This window comes from Macrotis lagotis, chromosome X (assembly GCF_037893015.1).
Source record: "Macrotis lagotis isolate mMagLag1 chromosome X, bilby.v1.9.chrom.fasta, whole genome shotgun sequence".
Taxonomy (NCBI): domain Eukaryota; kingdom Metazoa; phylum Chordata; class Mammalia; order Peramelemorphia; family Peramelidae; genus Macrotis; species Macrotis lagotis.
This window is the reverse complement of record NC_133666.1, coordinates 673,979,180-674,003,992: the sequence shown is the minus strand read 5'-3', so window position 1 is coordinate 674,003,992 and position 24,813 is coordinate 673,979,180. Positions and strand designations below refer to the sequence as shown.

General features: G+C 36.7%; 1 protein-coding gene across 4 annotated transcripts in view; it reads right to left on the bottom strand.

Annotated features, from left to right (window-relative positions):
- LOC141501629 (2'-5'-oligoadenylate synthase 2-like) overlaps nt 1–24,813 on the bottom strand; it is an 87,500-nt gene that overhangs the window by 22,839 nt on the left and 39,848 nt on the right. For all 4 annotated transcript variants that reach the window (XR_012472280.1, XR_012472281.1, XM_074205793.1 and 1 more), the window contains exons 9-11: nt 21,648–21,886; nt 2,471–2,624; nt 326–499 (exon numbers count right to left, since the gene is read on the bottom strand). Coding sequence is in view for 2 of the 4 variants with exons in the window: in XM_074205793.1 (XP_074061894.1) it covers nt 326–499; nt 2,471–2,624; nt 21,648–21,886 (567 nt within the window). In the remaining 2 variants the exon portion in view is untranslated. The remainder of the gene's footprint in view (nt 1–325; nt 500–2,470; nt 2,625–21,647; nt 21,887–24,813) is intronic.

Sequence of the window (24,813 nt, the reverse complement as noted above, 5' to 3'; positions counted from 1 at the left end):
CCTCCTCCCTTCTTATAAGTCACTTCATCTCTGTCTTCAGTTTTTTTCATCTGTAAAATAGGATCAATATTAGCACCCCCCTCTCCAAATTGGTGTAAGAATTGAATTAGAGAATAAATGCAAAGTTTTCTTACTTAGTTCAGGGCCAAGAAAACAGCAGGTGCTTTTTAAATGCTCCTCTTCTTTCCCTTCCTTTTATAACTCCCAGATGAAGTGACTGGGGCCAACTCTCTCCCTAATTCTGACCCCAACCCTCTCTGGTTATAGGGAGTGCCCAATCCTTCCTTTGGGGACCTTGTTCCATCTAGGAGTTTTAGTGGCTTACCTGGACTATTCTGAGAATCTTAATGGATGAATTCCAGAAGCAGTTTTCTTTCAGGAATGAGCAGATGATGTTTACAGCCCTGCTCACCTCATCCTGGAATTCTTTGTTGGACTGAAGGATTTTTCTGATGAAGTTGTCCAGGTCCCAGGATGGAGTTTGTTGAAGCAGAACTGGCTAAAGAGAAAGATACTGGAAATCAGAGAATTGTAAAACTCAGAAAGGATGGAAGAAGTCATCCCCTTCATTTTGACATATGGGGAAATTGAATCCCAGGAAAGTTAATGGATCCACCCAAAGTCAAACAGGTAGAATTGTATTCTTTTGACCTTGAAGAAGTTTTTTTCCCACTTGATGGCCTCATTCCTCCCCTTTCCCTCATAAAACCAAGGGGTTGAACTAAATTATCTCTAAGCTCCCTCCCATCTCCAAAAACTCAAGGACCTACTGATATGTCTAGTGGTGATTCTGAATCAATTGATTTTCTGGGACTCAAAAGAACATAAGATAGAACTGTATCTTGAGGGGAGAATTCTTATAGATAGTTACCCAATGGTTGCTCCAATTGAAATCCAATTTCTCCTCCTAAAGCAGTTGTTTGGGAAACTCTAGAGGGTGGATAAGATATCAAAAGGACCTCAATTTTGGGCCTCTCTCTTGATCTCTCCCTTTTCTTCAATGCAATATGTTAACTCAGCTTGAGTCCTCGTGTTTGGGTGAAGTCTGCCCTGATATTCATTCCTCTTCCCCAGACCAACTCCATTTCTCCCTGCCCTGCTTCACTTTGTCCTTATATCTGGGTGAGAGGCATTTCGCAGAAACAGAAAAGGTCTGAGCATCTGTGAGCTACGGTTTGAATCCTGTCTAAGACACTGAGTGACCCCTGGTCAAGTCAACCCACCTACCCAATTTCCTCATCTGAAAAATGGAAACATTGATCATTATACTAATTACTTCTCAGGTCTGTTATAAAGAAAATGTTCTTTTAAGCAATAGAATGTTTCTAGGGTAAGAACTGAGGTCTACCACTTTTTTTCACATAAGCCCAGGACTGAGCAAGTTGCTGAAAAAACTCAATTGAATTGAGTTGGTTTTCCCCAACAAGTCAGTTGACCCAGAGGCTTAAAGAAACCTGACCCACATGTCTATATTGATCTCATAAGGAATCCCAGGCAGGGGGAGAATTCTTCTCCTGCTTCATAGAGCTACAGAATAGCTTCCTCCATCAGCATTGCAATCAAAAGTCTGGCACAAAGTGGTAGGCATCATCTTGCTTAGCCACAGTGGGATCTCTGGGCCCCCAAGGCCTCACCACTGCCTCCCTCATGTGATAATTGCTCAACCTTTCTACAATCTGGAAATTCTAATGGGTTCCTCATTGGCCTCCCTGCCTCTAGTCCAACCTTGGCCCAGCTGCCATTCAATAAACCAGCATGTCCTCATCACTTCCAGGAGCAAATATAAAATCCTCTATTTGGTTTGTCGCCATTGGGACCCTTCTTATCTTTCTTGACTTCTGACACTTTGCTCTCCTTTGAATCCCAGTTAAAATCCCACCTTCTACAGGAAGCCTTCCTTGATTTCCCTTAAAACACTTGGTTTGGGCAGGACTGGCTCTAATAATGTTGCCTGGGACAAGTTTACAGCTAGGTTTCCCTTGCAACCATAGGAAGCTGAATCTGGGCATGTAGGTCAGAACACATTTGGAAGATTTTATCTTGTACCCCTTGGTGCCATATTTTAGGAAGGTTAATGGTAGAGAGGCTTCAAGAGCATTCAAATCCCACCACTGACACTTGCTGGCTCTGTGATCCTGGGAAAAATCACAAACTCTCTGAGTTCTAATTTCTACAATCGTAGGATAGGACTAATGATATCCAGATTTCCTTTCTTTTATTCTTGGAAGGCTCAAATGAGAAAGCATATGCAAAATGCTTTACATACTTTTTGGCACTCTGCCCATGTAATTTGTTATTGTTATTGATAAGATGAAGGATCCTTGGAAGGGCAGCTGGGATCCTGAAGGTCCTCAAGATGATACAGTATATAAGTCTTCATAAGGAGTGTTATAGACCTATTAAGGCTATCTTATTGCTTTCCGTTACTGGTATTACTAGGGCACTATCCCAGCATGGCAGAAGTTCTCACCAGCACTGGCCATGGCTTTACAGGATCAAAGTTCCCTGTCTTGAAGCAGAGAGAAGATGACCAGATTTTAGCTTCCTGGGCCAAGGGGTTCCAGTCTGTGTACTTTCCATCCCCAACATCCATAATGGGGTCAATTGGATCCAGAATCAAAGGCCTAAACAGTCAAAAAAATTAATAAATCAGCAATCATTTTTAAGCACCTACTATATGCTATGTCTTGTAGACTGATAGAAAAATGATGGAAACAATATTTGCCCTCCAGGACCTTATAATCAATTGGGGAAGACAGTGTTTCCATCTATGGGTGTGAACAAAATATATGGAAATTAAAGAGAAGGTAAATTTGGGGATAGATGCTTACAGCAAGGAGTGAGGATTGACTGGAAAGGCTTTGTGTGGAATCTTGAAGGATTTTAATCTTAAAGGAAACTTGGGATTCTGAGAGGTGGAGGCAAGAAGGGGTGGCATTCCATGCAGGGGGATGATAGGGTAAAGTCACAGAGATTGGAGATGGGAAGATATATATATATATATATATGAAGAACAACAAAAAGGGCCAATTTTTATGAACTATAGCGTGCCTGAAGGATAGAAGAAACATATAATAAGGCTGGAAATATAGGTCTGTCAGGTTGTAAAGGACTTGAAATGCCAAACAAAAAAGGTTGTATTTAATTCTAAAGCTAGTGGGGGGGCAGGCATTAGAATCTATTGAATGTAGAAATGACATGGTGATATTTTTGCTTTAGGAAAATGATTGTGTGAAGGCAACTGTATCAAGAATTAGATTGGAATTGGAAGAAAATTGAGTCAGAAAGGCAATTAGGAGGTGGCAGTCGTCTAGTCAGAAAGATCAGAAAAGAAGTAGAGGACCAAACAATGAATCACTGTTTAAGTTCCACTGTGCTGGGTGTTGAGGAAACAGATAAAATCAAGGAAATGATCCATAATCTTGGGAGCTTAGATTATAATTAGGGGAAAGGAGGATGCACCTAAGCATGTCCAGAGTAGACATTAAAACAAATCATTCCTTTCCAGGCTAAACTCCAGACTTTTTCTACCATTCCAAAACTTTGCTCCTGTCCTGGAATCTGTACTCGGCAGGATGCTATGACCTTATTCTCAACTTGGGTTATTGTGGTTGCTTTGTTGGTGTTTTTCCTTCATTCTCAAAGAAAATCATGACATCAGGGAGATGATGCCATGACAAGCACATGAATTGGATTTGAGTGAGGGGGGCTGTGCTAAGTCACCAGCCTCTGTTCCAGAGCCATCTAGGTCCAGTGGCCAGATATGGATTGGGAAGACTGGAGATGGCCCTGGAGGTGAGGCAATTGGGGTTAAGTGATTTGTCCTAGGTCACACAGCTAGAAAAATGTCCCGTGACTGAGGCTGGGTTTGAATCCATGTCATCTTGACTCCAGGGCCAGGGTCCTATTCACTGCAGGATCTAGTTACCAGTTCTTCCCAGAATCTCTAGGTCAACTATGTCTTACTTCTGTAGCAGTCTAGATTTTCTCATATGTCTTGTTCTCTCTCTCTCTCTCTCTCTCTCTCTCTCTCTCTCTCTCTCTCTCTCTCTCTCTCTCTCTCTCCCCTCACCTATCTCACCCTTTTTTTCTCCCTTTTCTTCTCCCTATTTCTCCCTTCCTCTTCACCACTATATTTCCCTCTCTCTGTCTCTGTGTGTGTGTGTGTGTGTGTGTGTCTGTGTGCTTTTCTCTCTCCCACTTATCTATCTCTCTTAGTCTCTCTCCCTCATTTCTTTTTCTTCTTCATTATTTCTGTCTCTCTTTCTATTTCTCTCTCCTCTCTTCTTCCATCCTTCTCTCTCTCTCTCCCTACCTTTTCTGTCTCTTTTCTTTCTCTCTTTCTCTCTGTTTTTCTCTCCCCCCCCCCATCTCCAGTGCCTTTCTCTGAGGGCAGGGATTGTTTTTTTACTGGGATTTGTTTTCTCTCTGCCTACATCAGTGCCAGCTATGTAGTGGGCATATGATAAATGCTTCTCAGTGACTGACATGCAAAAAATCCAAAGTAGCTAAATGAAAGATTATTCCAGAGGAAGGGTGCCAGCAGCTGGAGACATCATAAAAGACTCCCCTTTAGAGAGTGATGGTTAAGCTATATATTGAAGGAAGAAAGGTATTTTTTGTGGTGGACATTAGGAGGAATTGCCCATCACTCCTAGGGGATGACCAGTGTAAAAGCAAAGGTGGGAGATTGAAGTGTTATATGTGAAGAACAGAGGGAAGACCAGTTTGGCTGGACACCAGATTATGGGAGAGGCAAGATTTTCATGGAGGCCAGAACGCTTTCCTGTTGGGAAGTTCTATGAGAACTACACAGAGGAATTTCTATTTAATAGTAGGGGCAATAGGAAGCCACTGAAGTTTAATATTCAATCTGAACCCCAGACAAATCAATCCAGTATGGAGGATGGACTGGAATAGAAAAAAAAACTCACTGTCAGGGAGACTGATTGGGAGGTTCTTGCAATAATTTATGTGAGAGTCAATATGGATTAAGGTGGTGGCTGTGCAAGGAGAGAAGAGTAACTGAATGTGAGAGATGTTGTAGAAATAGAAATATCAAGAGACTTGGCAATGGATTGGATGTCTGTTGTAAGGGAAAGTGAGGAGTTCATGATAATGTTGAGATGATTACCCTGAGACCCTGGAAGGACAGGGATGCCTTAGACCAAAAAAAAGGTGGGGGGGGGGGTTGGAAGCATTTGAAGGTAAGATAAGACTACATATTTCTAGAAAAAGACATTAATAGATATCTAAAACTAAAAATTAATTAAATAATATTAATATAATTAATAATAAAATTTAATATTTATAACAATAAATTATTAATATTATTAATAAATTAATAAAAATTTAAAATAGAAATAAACTATACTTATTTTTTTGATAAAAAGTTCATGATGTGGGAGTGGGAAACCATTTCCCCTTCATCTCTTTCACTGCCTTTTCTCCTCTTAATTCTCATCTTGCTCTTCTCTATTTTCTTTTACTCATATTGGGAGGGAGTAGAACTGTGGGTTAGAGAGGCTAATCTGAAAGATACTGTAGGTCTATGAAAATATTGGGTCTTAGAAGATATATTCAACTTTCCTCCTTGTGATCTGAGGCCCTTAGGTCTCCTCCTAAACTTTGGATTATTTCTGGCCTGGAGAGATCCCCAGAGAATATCTAGGATCCTCTTTTTCTTGTCTACCTCCTCTGTTCATCAGCATGCTGTCATTATTCTATATAACCCATGTGAAAGCAATAATAATTTCTCATAGCTAGTATTATGATAGAAGATTAATTCATAGACAAGATGCCCTTTAGAGAATATTAGGCTTGTATCAAATCACCTTGCCTTACTAGTTAGAAATTGTCTCTCTCTCTGTGTTAAATACAAACCCAGAAGGACAATGGTAAAGATGCAAGGAACCCATCCTCCCAGGAAGAGACAAGAAGAGAATTCAGGAAGAGATGTAAAGATGATTGTCTTTGTGGAACCATCTTGGGTAGCGATATTGTGCAGCTTCTATGTTTAGATCACTAAGGATGGTTAATGATTTTTCTGTATTCTTTATATTTTGGATAAATATATCTATGTGATCTTTATGATTATTTTGGGATTGTCTCCACTACCTATAGAGTTGTCTGGCAAATCCTAGAGAATAAAACTTCATGTCTTATCTATATTTTTCTTTTCTTTTCTTTTTAAGGTTCTTATAATTTTAGGGTTCACAGTTTTTTTTTTGTGCTGTGACTCAGATATGGACACATGATTTGAAAGGAAACAGACTTTTCCCTATGATAACACTACAAGAAAGGATCCCTAGAGAACCAGGACAGATTTTTGAGGTGGTCTTGTATGAAGGTAAGGTTTTTTACTTTTCAAACTCAAATACTCTATTTTGAACTGTGGTTTCTTTAAAGTTGGAATTTCTCTGGGAGGTTACCACTAGTTTTGGGAATTCTCACAGGTTGGTGAGAATTGCTTTAGTTTTAAGCATGTGGGTGAGTGCTGAGGACTTCCCCCTATATTTCCCCTAATGTGGCATTTTTTTTGTTGAAGTGCAAGGCTTCTATTACATCCCTGTCATATGTCCAGTGTCTATAGTTTGTTTTTTTGGTTTAGTGTGTTATTGTGTGTAGTTATTGTAGCTTATTTGTTTGTTGTATCTGGCCTGGGGACAAATCTAGGATTAGAGACCCAGTAGAAAGGACAATTACTTTCTCAATGACTTAGCATTCTGACTCTAATGACCATGCATTTTGTCAGCATTGGTGTGAACTAACAAGGGATGATCCAAAATTATGTTGGATGGGACTCTTTTGAAAGAGATACATTGAACTATAGTAAAACAAAATTAATTTTAAAAAAATAATAAGACTTCTAATAAGGAATGGGACTGTTTCTATCACTGGTTTCATTAGATGCTACAAAGAAGGCACGAGGCTGAAATTTCTTCACTTAAGGGTCATAAAGAGATTTTAGTTTAATTTTTTTCTTCAGTTCCTCCCCCCTGAGAAGGTAGCCCTTCTCTAAACCTCTCACTTGTTTCTGTTTATCTTACTCCTCCAGATTCAACTTCAGCCCCTTCCCCTATAGAATCACTGGAGTCTTCAAAACTTACTCTTTTCCACTCTCCAAAAGTTCCAGCTTGTCTTCCTTTTTCAGCTTCTGTTCCTCCTTCCTTATTCACTGCCCTCTTTACCTCCTAAAGACTCTTGTTTGGGGGGATTCATCCTATTTATAAATGTGGGTCACAATCTAAATCCAAGTAAAACCCTATTGTTATCTGCTCCCCCCTATCCTAGCATCCCTAGTTCTAAGGAAACCTCTACCTCTCTTTCTTCTCCCTGCCTGAGTCATTCTCACTTATCATTCTTATTTCTTCTCCTCTCTCTCTCATTCTTTTTTCTCTTCTTTGTTCTTCTCATTTTCCTTACTCTCATTTCCCCCTCCTCCTAGTTCTAATCCTCCCTGTTCTCCCCTTCTATTTTGTAGTATTCTCTTCTCTTTGTTCTCCATTTTCTTTCCCTTCCTCTTTTGTTTCATCTTCTTATCTCCCCAATATTAATCCTTCTATTACCTCTTATTATTTTTCAATTTCTTCCCTTTCTCTTCAATTTCATCTCCTTCTTATCTTCCAATATTAAACCCTCCGTTACTTCTCCTCTTTGCCCTTCCAGGTCTTCTCCTTCCTCTACATTCTCATCTCCTTTTTCTAATATTCTACCTCCTCTGTATTCCCCAGTTTCTTCTTCTTATGTTCCCATCTCATCTCCTCCCTATATTCCTGTTTATTCTTCTGGTCAGTCTTCCTCCAGTATCTCTTCTTAGCCTATTTCCTCCCAGTCATATCTATCCACCTTCTCTTTCTACTCTCCTTTTTTACTCAATTGTCCTGTCTTTCTATTCTTCCATTCAACCTCCTTCTTCTTCTCTTGCTCAAGAGATCCTGTTTCTAATGAGGTTAGTCTATCTCCAAATAAAATTCCAAATCCAGACCCCATTGGGATATTTCCTTTTGAAGTAATTCATAGACCTTGTCCTCAGACCATTCCAAATTCAGATGGAAAAGGATAGGTTACATCTGATATTAAACTTTATACTGTCCATAGTATTAATTCAACTCAGAAGTGAATTACAGACTTTGATAAAAAATTTCCCTGACCCTGCATCAAGATCCAATAGCTTTAGGGATCAATTTAAAGTTATTCTGGTTCGGGCCAAGATGGTGGAAAGAAGACAGGCACATTTCTAAAGTCTCCTGATCTTACTTCATAAATAATATGAAACAAACCTCTTAACAGAAATCCAATCAACAAAGCCCAAAAGAAAAGCCAGGAGAAGAAAATTTATTTCAGGATTTGTCTTCTGTAATCATGGGTGAGCCAGAGTGCAGAGGGTAGACTCTGCCAGGAGCATTGGACTGGTGAGAGACTGGGAGCTTGGATTAGCCACAGATTAGCCTAATTAATGGGGGGGTGGGGGCTGGAGCCTGGGAGCCTGAGGGCCTGAGAACTGACCCATTTGATCAGCAGTGGGGCTAAAGCCTGGTCAACCGTGGGGGCTTGGGTCAACTAGTGGGTAGAGGCATTGGTGGTTGCTGGCAGGGCTAGAGGGAGAGTTCTGGTGTGGGAGAGCTGCAGACATCGATCCCTGGACTCCTCTGGTTGGGAGGAACTCAAGAGTCCACTCCTCCATTTCAGTTGAAGCCTCTTCCCAGAACAAACACAACTACAGACTAGTTCTGCCACAGGCACAGGAGGATGAGCAGCTGACAATAGGGAGGGTGATCACCTCACCCCAAAGTATAGCCCACCATTGATTGAAGACAAAAGTATTTAACAGCTTCAATCATTCCCTCTAGGCCAAGGGAGAGGGCCTCAATCAAGGTTACAGACACTCCAGAGAAAGCAACCAGCATCCCCTACTGGCCAGCTGGAGATATTGCATTTAGTGAGCAAATCTAGCATCCCTTACTTGCCAGCTGAAGATATCACACTCAGTGAGTAAAGCCTCTAGGGATCCCAACACCCAAGTTCTGTGAACCAGCCCCTCCCCGACACAAGAAAGGCCAGCATAAAGGAGGGTCCATGAAAAAAATTCTTGCAAGGAAAAGACCCTAAATCACAAATACCTAGAACTTCTGAGGAAAATATGATCTGGTCTCCAGCACAGAAAGATCTCCTTGAAGGAATAAAGAAGGAGTTTAAAAATCAATTGGAAAATTTGGGAAAAGAAACCCAAGAGAAGATTAACACCTTGCAACAAGAAAACAAATCACTGGAAAATACAATTGGACAAATACAAAAAGAAAATAATTCTCTCAAAACCTCAATTGGTCAAATGGAAAACTCTTTCAAAATTAGAATTGACCAATTGGAAAAGGAGTTGCAAAAGGTAAATGAAGAAAATTCTTCTCTAAAAACCAAGAATGGAGGGGTGGCTAGGTGGCATAGTGGATAAAGCACCGGCCCTGGAGTCAGGAGTACCTGGGTTCAAATCTGGTCTCAGACACTTAATAATGACCTAGCTGTGTGGCCTTGGGAAAGCCACTTAACCCCATTTGCCTTGCAAAACAAACATAAAAAAAGAATGAAGTCTACTGTGGAAACTAATGACTTCATGAGACAGCAAGAGCCTGTTAAACAAAACCAAAAATTAGAAAAAAATAGAAGAAAACATAAAATACCTCATCAGCAAAATCACTGACCTTAAGAATACATTGAGAAGGGACAACCTGAGAATTATAGGTCTTCCTGAAAACACTGAAGTGAAAAAAAGCCTAGACTTAATATTACAGGATTTAGTGATGGAAAATTTCCCTGATATCATGGAACCAAAGAGAAAAATAATTATTGAAAGAATACATTGATCCCTCTGGAAAGAGATCCTAAAATGAAAACACCAAGGAATGTTGTGACCAAATTCCAGAACTATCAGATAAAAGAGAAAATCCTGCAAGCAGCCAGAAAGATACAATTTAAATACCAAGGAGCCACAGAAAGGATTATGCAGGATCTGGCTGCATCAACATTAAGGGATCGAAGGACCTGGAACAAGATATTCCAAAGTGCAAGGGAACTTGAAATGCAGTCAAAAATCCACTATCTGGCAAATCTGAGTCTTCTCTTTCAGGGGAAAAGATGGACATTTAACAAAATGGAAGACTTCCAACAATTTCTGATGAAAAAACCAGAGCTAAATAGAAAATTTGAACATCAAACAGGAGGCTCAAGAGACATATGAAAAGGTTAAAAAGAGGGGGGGGGGGGTAAAGGAAAAAACTGCTATCCAATACGATGAAACTGGCTATATCCCAGCATGGGAAAGAGATTCTCATAACTCTTGAGAATTGTAACTCTATCAGAGAGAATATACTTAGCCAGAAGTGACGGACACTCATGTCTTATCCATGAGACTGCTACCCAATGAGATAAAACTGGCTATATCCTTGCTTGGGAGAAAGACTCTAATAACTCTCAAGAATTGCAACTCTATTAGAGAGAATATACTTAGCCAGAAGTGATGGATACTCAAGATTTTCTATGACTCAGATAGAATGATTTAAAATACTTCCTTCTTAAAAAGGGGGACAGAAAGGAGATAGGAGGAGGGAGGGGATTGAATGGGGGTAAATCTCATTACATTAAGAGGTACAAAAGACATATTGTAATAGAAGGGAAGAAGGATGGAGATGAAAAACACCTGAATCTTCCTCTCAGACTTGGCTTAAAGTTAACTTACACAAACATATGCTCAGTTAACTAAAAAAAAATCTTATCTTTCAAGTATTAAAAGGGGGGAAAGGGGAAAAGGGGAGGAGGGATGGAGACAGGGAGGGGGAGAAAAGGGGGAACTAACAGAAGGAAGGGAAGGGAAAAGGGAAAAAGGGAAAGGGGAAAGAAAGGGGAGGGGGTGGATATAGGAGGGCAAACTCATTGAAGGGGGCAGTATTAAGAAACAAAATACTGGGAAATATGGATAAAGGGGAAAAAGGGAAAAATAAAAACAGAGGGAAGATAGCATGGAGGGCAATAAAGAGTTAGTAATTATAACTTTGAATGTGAATGGGATGAACTCTCCCTTAAAATATAGGTGAATAGCAGTCTGAATTAAAAACCAGAATTCTACAATATGCTGCTTACAAGAAACTTATTTGAAGCAGAAAGATACATACGGAGAAAAGGTTAAAAGGTTGGAGCAAAATATATTTTACTTCAACTGAAGTGAAAAAAGCAGGGTAGCAATCCTTATCTCAAACAAAGCAGTTACAAAAATAGACAGCGTTAAAAGAGATGAGGAAGGGAAACTATATCTTTCTAAAAGGTACCATAGACAATAAAGTGATTACAATACTGAATATGTATGTACCCAATAGCATCCAGATTCTTAGAGGAGAAGCTGAAAGAACTACAGGAAGACATAGACAGCAAAACTACTAGTGGGAGACCTCAACCTCCTGCTCTCAGATCTAGATAAATTAATTCATAAAATAAACAAGAAAGAAATTAAGGAGGTAAATAGATTGTTAGAAAACCTAGATATGATAGAATTATGGAGGAAAGTGAATGGGGATAGAAAGGAATATACCTTTTTTTCTGCAGTACATGGCACTTACACAAAAATTGAGCATGTACTAGGGCATAAAAACCTAATGATCAGTTGCAGAAAGGCAGAAATAGTGAATACACCTTTCTCAGATCATAATGCAATAAAATCATTTGCAATAGTGGGCCAGGGAGATATAGACCCAGAACTAATTGGAAAGCAAATAACCTCATTTTTAAGTGGATCAAACAACAAATTATAGAAGGAATTAACTATTTTATCCTAGATAATGGCAATAATGAAACAACATATCCAAACCTATGGGATTCACTCAGAGCAGCTGTCAGGGGACATATTATATCTTTAAATGTTTACATGAGTACATTAGAGAAAGAGGAAATCAATGAACTAAATATGCAACTAAAAATTAAAGAACAAATTGAAAACCCTCAATTAAATACTAAATTAAAGATTCTAAAGGAAAAATTAATAAAATTGAAAGCAAAAAACCTGTTGAATTAATAAATAAAATCAAGAGTTGGTTTTATGAAAAAACCAATAAAATTGATAAACCTCTGGTCAATTTAATTAAAAAAAAAGAAAGAAGAAAACCAAATTGCTAGTATCATAAATGAAAAAGTTGAACTCACCACCAATGAAGAGGAAATTAAAGTAATAATTCGGAATTATTTTGCCCAACTCTATGCCAATAAATTTGACAATCTAAGTGAAATGGATGAATATTTACAAAAAATAGAAGTTGCCCAGGTTAAATGAAGAGGAGATTAAATACCTAAACAACCCTATCTCAGAAAAAAGAAATTCAACAAGCCATCACTGAACTCCCTAAGAAAAAATCTCCAGGGTCTGATGGATTCACAAGTGAATTCTACCAAACATTTAAAGAATAATTGGTTTCAATTCTATATAAACACTTTGGAAAAATAGGGGAAGATGGCACTCTGCCTAACTCTTTCTAAGACACCAATATGGTGCTGATACCTAAAGCAAGAAGAGTTAAAACAGAGAAAGAAAATTATAGACCTATCTTCCTGATGAATATAGATACAAAAAAATCTTAAATAAAATCTTAGCAAAATGACAACAAGTTATCACTAGGATAATACATTATGACCAAGTTGGATTTATCCCAGGAATGCAGGGTTGGTTCAATATTAGGAAAACTTAGTATAATTAATTACATCAACAACAAACCTATCAGAAATTATATGATTGTCAATAGATGCTGAAAAAGCTTTTGACAAAATACAGCATCCATTCCTACTAAAAACACTAGAGAGTATAGGAATAAATGGACTGTTCCTTAGAATAATAAGCAGTATCTATCTGTAACCAGCAACAAGCATTATATTCAATGGGGAGAGGCTAGAGGCATTCTCAATAAGATCAGGGGTGAAACAAGGATGCCCATTATCACCACAACTATTCAATATTGTGTTAGAAATGTTAGCTTCAGCAGTAAGAGAAGAAAAAGAAATTGAAGGAATTAGAATTGGGAAGGAAGAGACAAAACTCTCACTCTTTGCAGATGACATGATGTTATACCTAGAGAATCTCAAGAAATCCTCCAAAAAACTACTGGAAACAATTAGCAACTTTAGAAAAGTTACAGGATATAAAATAAATCATCATAAATCCTCTACTTTTTCATATATATGACTAGCAAGATACAGCAGGAAGAGCTTGAAAGAAAAATCCCATTCAAAGTAACCTCAGACAATATAAAATACCTGGGAGTCTATTTGCCAAGGCAGACTCAGAAACTTTTTGAAAACAATTACAAAACACTTCTCACACAAATAAAATCAAATTTAAGTAACTGGGCAAACATCAACTGCTCATGGATAGGTCGAGCTAATATAATAAAAATGACAATTCTACCAAAACTAAACTACCTGTTTAGTGCCCTACCAATCAAATTTCCAAAAAATTATTTTAATGAGTTAGAAAAAGTTGTAAGTAAATTCATATGGAGAAATAAAAAGTCAAGAATTTCTGGAAATTCCAAGAATTTTAATGAAAAAAGTGCAAAAGAAGGGGGCTTAGTCTTACCAGATCTAAAATTATATTATAAAGCATCAGTTATCAAAACTGTCTGGTATTGGCTAAGAAATAGAGTGATGGACCAGTGGAATATGACTAGGTACAATAGCAGGAAACGATTATAGTAATCTGCTATTTGATAAACCCAAAGAGTCCAGCTATTGGGATAAAAACTCTCTCTTTGATAAAAACTGCTGGGAAAATTGTAAGTTAGTATGGCAGAAATTTGGATTAGACCAGCACCTCATACCCTATACCAAGATAAGATCAAAATGGATACAGAATTTAGACATAAAAAACAATATTGTAAGCAAACTAGAAGATCAAGGAGTAGTTTACCTGTCAGAGTTATGGAAAGGAAAGCAGTTTATGACCAAGGATCAGAGATGGAGAACATCACTAAAAGTAAACTAGATGATTTTGATTACATTAAATGTAAGTTTTTACACAGACAAAACCACTGTAATCAAGATTAAAGGAAATGTAGTAAATTGAGAAACAATCTTTACAACTAGTATTTCTGACAAGAGACTCATTACTAAAATATACAGAGAACTGACTTAAATTTTTTTAAGAGAAGCTATTCTCCAATTGACAAATAGTCAAAGGAATATGCAAAGGCAATTTACAGATAAGGAAATCAAAGTGGTCCTTAGTTATATGAAAAATTGCTCTAAATCATTACTTATTAGAGAAATGAAAATTAAAGCATCTCTGCGATATCACCTCACACCTCTCAGATTGACCAATATGATCAGAAAGGACAATGATGATTGTTGGAGGGATGTGGGAAATCTGGGACACTAGCACATTGTTAGTGGAGTTGTGAACTCATCCAACCTTTCTGGAGAGCAGTCTGGAACTACGCCCAAAGGGCAATAAGAATCTGTATACCCTTTGATCCTGAAATACCACTACTGGGTCTATACCCTGAAAAAGATGATGAAAAAGGGTAAAAATATCACTTGTACAAAAGTATTCATAGCATAGAATTGGAAATCCAATAAATGTCCCTCAATTGGGGAATGGCTTAGCAAACTGTGGTATATGTATGTTATGGAACACTATTGTTCTATTGGAAACTAGGTGGGATGGGAATTCAGGGAAGCCTGGAGGGATATGCATGAACTGATGCTGAGTGAGATAAGAAGAACCAGAAAAACACTGTACACCCTAAAAGTAACATGGGAGTGATGATCAACCTTGATGTACTTGCTCATTCCATCAGTGCAACAGTCAGGGACAATTTAGGGCTGTCTGTGATGGAGAATGCCATCTGTATCCAGAGAAAGCATTGTGGAGTTTGATGATAAACCAAGGACTCTTACCTTTAATTTAGTAAAATTGGGGTAAATGGGTTGCTCAGTGGGTAGAGCACTGACCCTGGAGTCAGGAGTACCTGAGTTCAAATCCAGCCTCAGATACTTAATAATTACCTAGCTGTGTGGCCTTGGGCAAGCCATTTAACCCCATTTGCCTTGCAAAAAAAATTTAGGGAAAAAAAACTGATATCTTATTGTCTGATCTTGCTATTTCTTATACTATATGCTTCTTCCTTAAGGATATGATTTCTCTCTCATCACATTCAATTTGGATCAATGTATACCGTGGAGACAATGTAAAGACTGGCAAATTGCCTTCTGTGGGGGGTGGGGAAAAATTGTAAAACTCAATATAAATAAAATCTTTTTAAAAAGATTTTTTAAATCTTTTTTTAAAATCTGCAGATCCCAGACATTTGCCAGTTAGCCATAACTTTAGTAAGAAAAGCTAAGAATTGTTTCAGAAAGGCTAAGTTGAAAGTCATTTTTTGGTGAATTTCAGAAGACTGATTGGGTAACTTGTACAGATCACCAAATGTACTAAAGGGACACAAGAGCTCTAAGGGATGCTTTCATAGAGGCTATCTCACTTGCTTTTCCCTGACCATTGGATTTTTCAAAAATCAAAAATGTTATTAATAGTCAAGCTGAAAGTATTTTTTTCTCTGCCATGGAATATTAAAATTACCCAGTTGGAATGTCAAAATTTGCATCCCCAGTTCACAGCTAAACTAGCTGATCAGCAAGCACAGACCTTAGCAGCTCAGTTAGAGGAGGACTTCTAGAGAGAAAGGAGTTGAGGGTAAAGAAAGATAAGGTGTACACTATGCAGCTTAAGTAGTGAACAGCTCCTACCCAAAATCCACCTGTTACTAGAATGAAGGAGCAAGAGTTTGTCATTATTGCAAGAAACCAGGCTATTGAAAGAAACAGTGCAAACTTTTGAAATAGAAACAAAAAACAGGAATTAATTTCCCCACAGCCTTAGGGGTGCTCCAAGGTAGACTTTCAGGATCCAGTCTCTATTTGGTGCATCTCTACCTATCTCACAACTAGGCCAAGTGCCCATGGTAATACAGAGCTACCCTATTTCTATTCTGGTAGATATTGGGGCTACCCTATCAGGTCTGGATCCTGGTAAAATGCCCTTTCCTCTTCCTCAGCATTCAGAAAGAATATTAGTAAAGAGGGGTGATCAACATGCCTGTGTGAGTTTTTAACATTTCCCCTCTTGCTATTACTCTTGGGGAAGACTATTTCCAGCATATTTTCCTTCTAGTTCCTAATGCCCCTTGTAACCTTCTTGGTTGGGATATTTTGTTCACTGCAGTTATTCTAAGCAATGCCTATTTTTCCATTCTTGTTCATGTCAGTAGTCAATACATTTTTTTTGGTTTTACATAAGAAAGACAGCAGTTTATATGGATAGTTTTGCTTTTTCTATGTAAAACTAGTTCATTCACTTCTTAAGCTTTGCTCTAATAATCTGGCTGTGTAGCTTTCCCTTTCTTATTTTTCTCATCTCTCTCTCTCTCTCTCTCATCTCAGTCACATTGGAGGTTTTCTCAACTCTGCCTCTCTCTGAATCTATAAAGATAACACAGACTAGCTGTTGCTCTAAATGGAAAGGTTTTTTTTAAAAATTGGTTTAATTGGGTATTTAAATGACCAATTAAAGATTACTTGGGTAAAATATTCTGTTGATTCAAAAGACATTGTAGATGTAAATTATATATGAAACAAATACATATTTAAAATCTGCATTTTAAATTTTAAAAGAAATATTTTATTCCTCTAAAATGTTTTGTTGCTGGGTTGTGAACAGTTTAAAGGGTTTAATAAAAAGGATATTTGAGTTATACTAAAGACAAATTTAGTGAGATAGATAAGTTTAAATATTTAGTTACTGATTGGCTATTTGAAATCTTGATATATGAGTTATCTAAAGAGAATTATAATTGAACCTGAAATTATTTTCTGACTGGTCTTAATTAGTATGATTAAATAATAATAATAATTATAATTTAAATTAGAGTCTGTGTGTGACTTCCCTCCAGAAGCTCTTCTCTGGTTTCTACTAGCTCTGAGAATTGAGCAGAGGTCCCTGGGCTTTTCTTGGGGTTATCCCTATAGTAGATGCCCTAAAATCTCAGCACACAGTCTTTATTCTATTGAGAATTCTATACAAATATGATGTGTGTGCACATGTATAAGCAAAGTACATATATGTATTTATTATTATACACATAAATTAGTGTATTTATATGTAATACATATATTACATATATATGATATATATGTATATATGTAAATGTATGTATATATAATGATTAATACCATGTATATGTAATGAAACCTTTCTGAGGATATAGAGCCAAGATTTGAAGTGGTTTAGGATTGCATCCTAGCATCATGACATAGAACTGTTTTGGTGAGTTCTCAGGATATAAAGCTGAAAATCCTATTCTGATATTAATTGTTTTTCAGTTGCAGAAAGGAAAGTTGTTTTGTTTTGTAAGGGAAAAACTGAAATTTAATATATGTATCCAGGGATTAAGGACCTATAAGGACAGATTTGGTTTGATTTAATCCAAAATTTAGTTCTGAAGGAAAAAAAAGCAATAGGAGTACATAAATTAAGAAATGTATTATAGCTATATGATCACCTTTCAAATTAGCTAACCATATATGGGCTGATTTTCTCTGCATTATAACATATATATATGTATATATGTGTATATACATATATAATTAACTTGAAAAGATTTTAAGTTTAAAAGTGCATAATTGTAACCATGATATATTGTAATATTCCTAAATGTTCTATTTTTTTTCACAAGGCAGTGGGGTTAAATGACTTGCCCAGGGTCATGCAGCTAGGTAATTATTATGTGTCTGAGATTGCATTTGAACTCAGGTCCTCCTGATTTCAGGGCCGGTGCTCTATCCACTGCGCCACCTAGCTGCTCCCAAATGTTCTAATATTAAGTAATACTGGTTAATTTAAAGATTTACTGAAGAATTATTGCTAGTGATAATGTTAAGATAAAGAGAAATATAGTGGGTGAATGTTTTCATTGTGCGTCTACCCTCTATATTAAAGAAGATCTTTCTGTTTGGAAAGATCTTTTGTCTCAAGGAAAGTGGTCCTTAGAAGAATTTTGGGGAATAGTTAAAAATTAATTTTTTATACCAATTTGGTTTTGATAAATTCCAATTTTAAGACTTATTTTTGCTTTAAGACAAAATAAGAGAAACGTCTGTCACTTTAAAAGTTCATAATGTATTGTTCTTTTTAACATCAGGAAAATTTATTGTTTCTTTTGAAAAATAATAACTCAGAAAACAATATTTTGTTAAGTTTTCGTATGATTTTATATGATTTGTATAAGATCTACTAAATCTCCAAATCTGTCGTTTAAATGATTACAATAATGTGGTAATATTGCTTATAGCTGTCAGAAAAGTTTCTACATTTCAAGTTACTATTAGTGAAATAATTAGCTATTGGGTTAATATTAAAGCATTTGAAGCTACTATAATAAATGCAAATAGAAGAGGTTTTGCTGATTTGATCTAAATCTGTTGCCATTCCATGGCATAAATAAGAGTTATATTTGGTATTTTAAAATTATCATGTTTAAATTCCTGAAGAATCTCATTTTCTTTTTAAAACTGGTAAGTATATTTGGGTGGGAATGAATAAACTTATGAAACAAAAATGTTTTAATGAATATGTCCTGGTGAATAAAATATAGATATTTATAATCATCTTCTATCAAATAGTGGAAATGAGTGACCCCCCAGGTCAGTTGAGAAATATTTAAAAGAGCTTTGTTTCCTGCCCTCTGAAGAAATATAAAGTTTCATTATATAAAATATATATATTTAATATAAGGTATGTGCCTCATTTGACAGAAAAGGGGGGATTGTTATAAAATTTAGTATGATTTTTGGTATAATTTGGAACAGTAGCTTTGTATTTTAAAATATGGTAGTGGTAATTCTGTGATAATCAAACATTATTATAGATAATGTTTTCAATCTGTTTTATATAAGTTGGGGTTGCTATATTTTAAAAAAAAATTATTACTCATTTTTTCTCTCTCCATTGCTGCAGTGATATTTAGATATTACCATTGGGTATGTTGTTTGTTACATCTGAAATTCAGAATATCTGTAGAAACATATGCAAATTGTTAAGAATTAACTAAAGATAGGGGAGGCTAGGTGACACAGTGGATAGAGCACCGGCCCTGGAGTCAGGAGGACCTGAGTTGAAAACTGGCCTCAGACACTTAATAATTACCTAGCCGTGTGGCCTTGGGTAAGCTACTTAACCCCATTTGCCTTGCAAAAAAAAAAAAAAAACTAAAAAAGAAAAGAATTAACTAAAGATGTTGTCTTAAAAGGATTCTGGAAGCATTCATGTGTTGGTTATGTTTTATTTGAATTGGATAGTAAGTGGGCATATTAGTAGAGAAATTGTTTTTATAATTTTTTTCAATATGCAGTTTGAGATTATTGCATTTCTACATTTCAAATCTTTTGTTGTAACATCACCTATGCAAAAGGATTAAATTTTGTGATTTTGCTGTGATGTTTTTCCTTACTGTTATAGCAACAATATAATCACCGTGGCACCTTTCTGATCCTTTAGGCTATAAAATTTAGAGCTAAAACTGTTTTATTATAGGAAATTGGTATTAAAGATTTCATGGCACTGAAAATTGGCCTTCTATCCTGGGTCTGAAATTCAAGTCTCAAAGAAATGCTGGGGGTCATAGCCTTTAGAAGACAAAAACCTAATAGGACTTGGATAATGCAGGTAACAGTTTCATTGGGATATGATTTGAAAGACTGATTTTCAAACAAGTTCTGAGATTGAACTTTTTTGACTCAGTTCCCCAAATGTGACATTAGGAAAATGTCTCATCTGGCAGATTTAAAATCTGTCTTAAGGCAGTTGGCTACTCACATGACCTCTGCCTGGAAATGGACATCCAAATAAAAATAAGAATTTTCCTTTTCTGATGTCGCTAGTCTTTATGGTAAATTGCTCTAATCAAGTCAAGTGATAATATTAAAATTAGTCTAGAAATTTAATTCATTTGGGCTATATTTATCTAAATTCTAATAACTAGCTAGGTTAACATATAGCCTTGGCATCTGATGTCCGTCACACGTTGCTGTAGTCTACTTTGAAATATTTTAAAGAATAAAATGCATTATTCAGTTAAGGATTTTTGATTCATTTTATGTATTAGCAAAACATTAAAACTGTTTTTATCTGTAAAGTCACTTGGATTCTCTCTGTTCTAAAGTGATTAGCAAATGTACATGCTACACACTCAAAATTGATTTAGTTCATATTAAAGAATTCCTCATTTTTATGGGTTTTTTGTTTAGTGGGAAATTGAATCCTCCAAATGGGGGTATAAATGATTTAAAAGGAATAAGATAATGCCAAAATCAAACTAGTATGATTTCTCTTTGTAACTGAATGCAAATTGTCAAAAATCTAAGAAGTTCTAGATTTATTTCCTAAAACTAAGGAAGATCAGTGACCTGAACTAAAGTAGTTTCTGAACCAACATCTAAAGCCACAGAACCTGAATCAAAGAGGGCTCCAGAAGAAAGAAGAAAAAGGAGAAATTTATGTTGTTGCTTATTTTCTTCCCTTTTATTTTATTTACTCCAAGGGGACTACACCCCCTTTTTCTTTTCTTTTTCTCTGCTATCTTCCCCTTGATTCTGTAAATACATCATCTATCCTTGCGCCTTCCCTTTTTAGACTGACTTCATGTTTGTTGCCTGCCCATTCTCTTAGCTACCCTAGGTCTACTCCTCTTTAGTTGATCTATAGCTGTGATCAAAATGGGGCATACTGTGAAAACAATATAATTTCTCACAACTCTATTGTGATGGAAGATTAATTCAAAGACAAGATGCCCTTTAGAGAATATTAGCTTTGTGTCAGGTCACCTTGCCTCATTACTTAGAAATGAAGTCTCTCTCTGTGTTAACTACAAGCCTCATAGAACAGTGGTCAGGATGCAAGGAGACCATCCTTCCAGGAAGAGACAAGAAGAATTCAGGAAAAGATACAAAGACAGTCTTTGTGGAGTCATCTTGGATAGGGATATTGTTTTTTTTTCTTAGGTTTTTGCAAGGAAAATGGGGTTAAGTGGCTTGCCTAAGGCCACACGGCTAGGTAATTATTAAATGTCTGAGACCGGACTTGAACCCAGGTACTCCTGACTCCAGGGCCAGTGCTTTATCCACTGCAACACCTAGCTGCAACTATTGTGCAACTCCTATGTTTAGGTCACTAAGGTTGGTTAATGTTTTTTCCCTATTCTTTATTTTTGGATAAATATACCCGTGGTTCCCTCAGTTTCCTTGTGAACATCATGGGATGGTCTCCATTACCTATAGGTTTGTTTGATAAATTTCAGAGAATAAAACTTCGTATCTAATCTATATTTTTCTGCTGGCCTTTTTAACTATATATTTAAGGTTCTAACAATTTTACAGTTCAAACCCAATATTCTTGCATTCTTCATTTATGAGGTGATATTGACTTCTCCCTATTTGGACCACTTCTATTTTTGTAATTTCAGCCTTGCATGGGGTGTCTTCATCTCAAAAATCTTGTGGGGTTGAGTCACTGACATTGAGTTTACAGATCAGGAAAGAGAAATGTACTTGTTTGAAATGGGTACCTGGTTTTCTTGAGTTGAGTCATTAGTAACTTCCTGATGATTTTATTCTGAAAATCATAGTTGACTGTCCAGTAGAGACAGAGCTCTTGGAACTGCATAATTAATTTCAGGACTGTCAGGAACCCTTCAGCTGTGTCAAAATCCTCCATGCCACTACCTTGCTCCCAGGCATAGACAGTCAGAAGCTCAATAGCCTTCTCTGGAGGGAAGCATCCTCTCTTCTTCAATTTTCTTTCACACTGAGAATCAAGAAAGAAAAATAGAAGCAAAATAAAGGAAATCCAAAACTTATTCCATTGAATCATTGTCAAATAGCAGCCCAAACCATGACTGGTAGGATGAGAGTACAGAAGTGCAGCCCATGGACTAAACCACAAGACATATCCCTGAAGGATGGTTAACTTCTCTCCTGTTTGAGAAGGGTATGTTTCTAGATATTCTGCTTCTAAACAGTAAGTACAGATGTGTTGTTCCTCTTGGGTAGAATAAAAAAAGAAACAGATATTTGGTCTTTGTGAGTTACCTGTAGAAGTTGGAAATGAAGAAATTTTCTCATATTGAATAAGATGGACAGAAAATCTCTAGGAAAAAGATGGTTAGATGTTTTCTCTTTTTTAAAAAAAATTAGTAACATTTTCTCCCAGTTACATGTAGAGACAATTTTCAACATTCATTTTTCCACCCAATAATATTTTTTCCAACTACATGTAAAGATAGTTTTTAGCATTCCCCCTTTTCTACTCTTTGCAAAGCAAAGGGGTTAAGTGACTTGTACAAGGTCACATAACTAGGTAATCATTAAGTGTCTGAGGCTGGATTTGAACTCAGGCACTCTTGACTCTAGGACCTGTGCTCTATCCACTGCACCACCTAGCTGCTCCTCAACATTGACTTTTGTAAAATTTTGGGAATCAAATTTTTCTCCCTCTTTTCTTTCCATTTCCCAAGACAGTAGGTCATACATGTATGATTATATAAAACATATTTCCACATTATTCAGGTTATTAAGGAAAAATAGAGGAAAAGGAAAAAGTCATGAAAATCTTTTCAGGTTTTTCTGAAATCTTCCTCCTCATCATTTCTCAGAGTACAAAAGTATTTCATTATATTCATATACTACAACTTTTTCAGTCATTCCCCAGTTGAAAGTTGAATGTTTTTTCAAACAAGAACATTGGAGAATCAGATGAGTGCATTTGCTAATCTCTGTCCTATAATCATTTCAGAAATATGGAGCCCATGGTAGATTTTTGATCAGGGGAATGACATACTTATAATCATATATTAGTGAAATCATTCTGGCAGGGAAAGAGAGATGGGCTGTATTGGAGAGAGGAGTTGAAGAGACCAAAAAGGAGGCTATTATAATAGTCCGAGCAAGAAATGATGAGATTCTAAAGGAGTATAGTGCCTATGTGAATAGAGAGATGGGAATAGATTGGAGAAATCTCATGGAAATGTTTGAGGGAGAAGGAAGAGTCAAAGGTGATTGAGTCTGAGGTGTGAAGTCTGGATTATTGGAAAGATAATGGAACCATAAATAGAAATAGAGATATTGAGATAGTGATGGATAGATTATAAATTCACATTGTGATGTATTAGAGCTGCTTATGTATTGTCTATTTGATGACATCAAGGCAAAAGGAGATAGTATTGATTTTAGGCAAGAATTGTTTACAGAAAAGTGATCATTGAACCTGTATGAGTGAAAGAGAAAAGGAGAGGATGTAGGACAGAACAATGAAGGATTGCATACATTTAGGAGACAAGAAAGGGTGATGAATGATCACAGGTGGTTAAAAGAGATTGATCAGGCAGATTGGGGAAAAGTGAGGAGAGAACAGTATCAGGAAGTTCATGAAGGAAAAAAATAGACAAGAGGAGGGAATTTTCAGTAGTGTTGAAAAATGGAAATGTCATGGGTGGATGAGGGCCAGTAGAATAATGGTATTAAAAGTCTGATTCCAATAGGCTGAGGAGTGATTAAGCAAGTATCAATGATTTTTTTTCCAGGAGATTAGAAGTGAAATGGCTAGGAAAGGGAAAAGAGTTGTGGACTGATGAGATGACAAAGTAAAGAGGAGATGGAAATGTCTGTACACATTAGAGAAAGAAGAAAGAGGAAATAGGAGAAGATGGAGAAGAGGAGAGGAAGAGAAATGAGGGAGAGAGAAACAAAGGAGAAAGAGTTCCTAAAGGAAATGGGAGAGAATGGAATCAAGGGCACAGGTGGAGAGGGTTATCTTTTACAAGGAGAATAATCATCTCTTCACTTAGACCTGAACAAAGGAGGAAAGAATAACTGACCGCAATGAGAAGTGTGAGACTGGTGTGCTCAATATTGGATGCAAATCTCCGTACTGGATTTTTGTCTCCATTTATTCCTTTACCCCATACTATATTCATCTCTTCTATGCTCTATTCTAGGACTTCCCCAGTATAACTCAAAACCCCTTTTAATTAAAAAAAAACTTAACTTTTATTTTTTAGTTCCAAATCTCCTCCCCTTCACCCCCTCTCTCCCATTTAATAAGAGGAAATACTAGACCCTTTATGCATATGAAATAATAAAAAAAATTACCTCATTAGCTATACTGTGAAAAAAAGTAAAAGCAAGAAAAATAAAGAGAAAAACGTATATTTCAATTTACACTCAGAGTCCAACAGTTCTTTCTCTGGATAGCATTTTTTCATCACAAGACTTTTGGAATTGTCATGGATCATTGTTGCTTGATCAGAATACCTAAGTTTTCCACAGTTGATTATCATTACAATACTGTTGTATGTAATGACCATGTTGGACTTGAAGGTCATGCCCTTTGGGACAGGGAAGACTGGTGCATAGAACACCACCCATGAACAATGAGTACTGTCTTAGCCACTCCTTGGGGGGCTGCCCCTGTGGTATTGGAGAATGTGTAAATAATGTAAATAAATGCTAAACCACTCCCCAAGAACTATCCTTGTCCAACCCACTATGAACATATATTTAAGCAAAGTTTCCTGGAGCTCTCTCTTTTCCTCTCTTTTCTTCTTTGCAGGATGACTATTTTCTCTTTAACCTAGAGCCATGTGTTCTCAGCCTAAACCATTGAAGCAATATGACCTAAACTCCATGTGACCAGATTTATATTGATCTAAGTTTTTCTTCTCTCCTCTCCTGGTC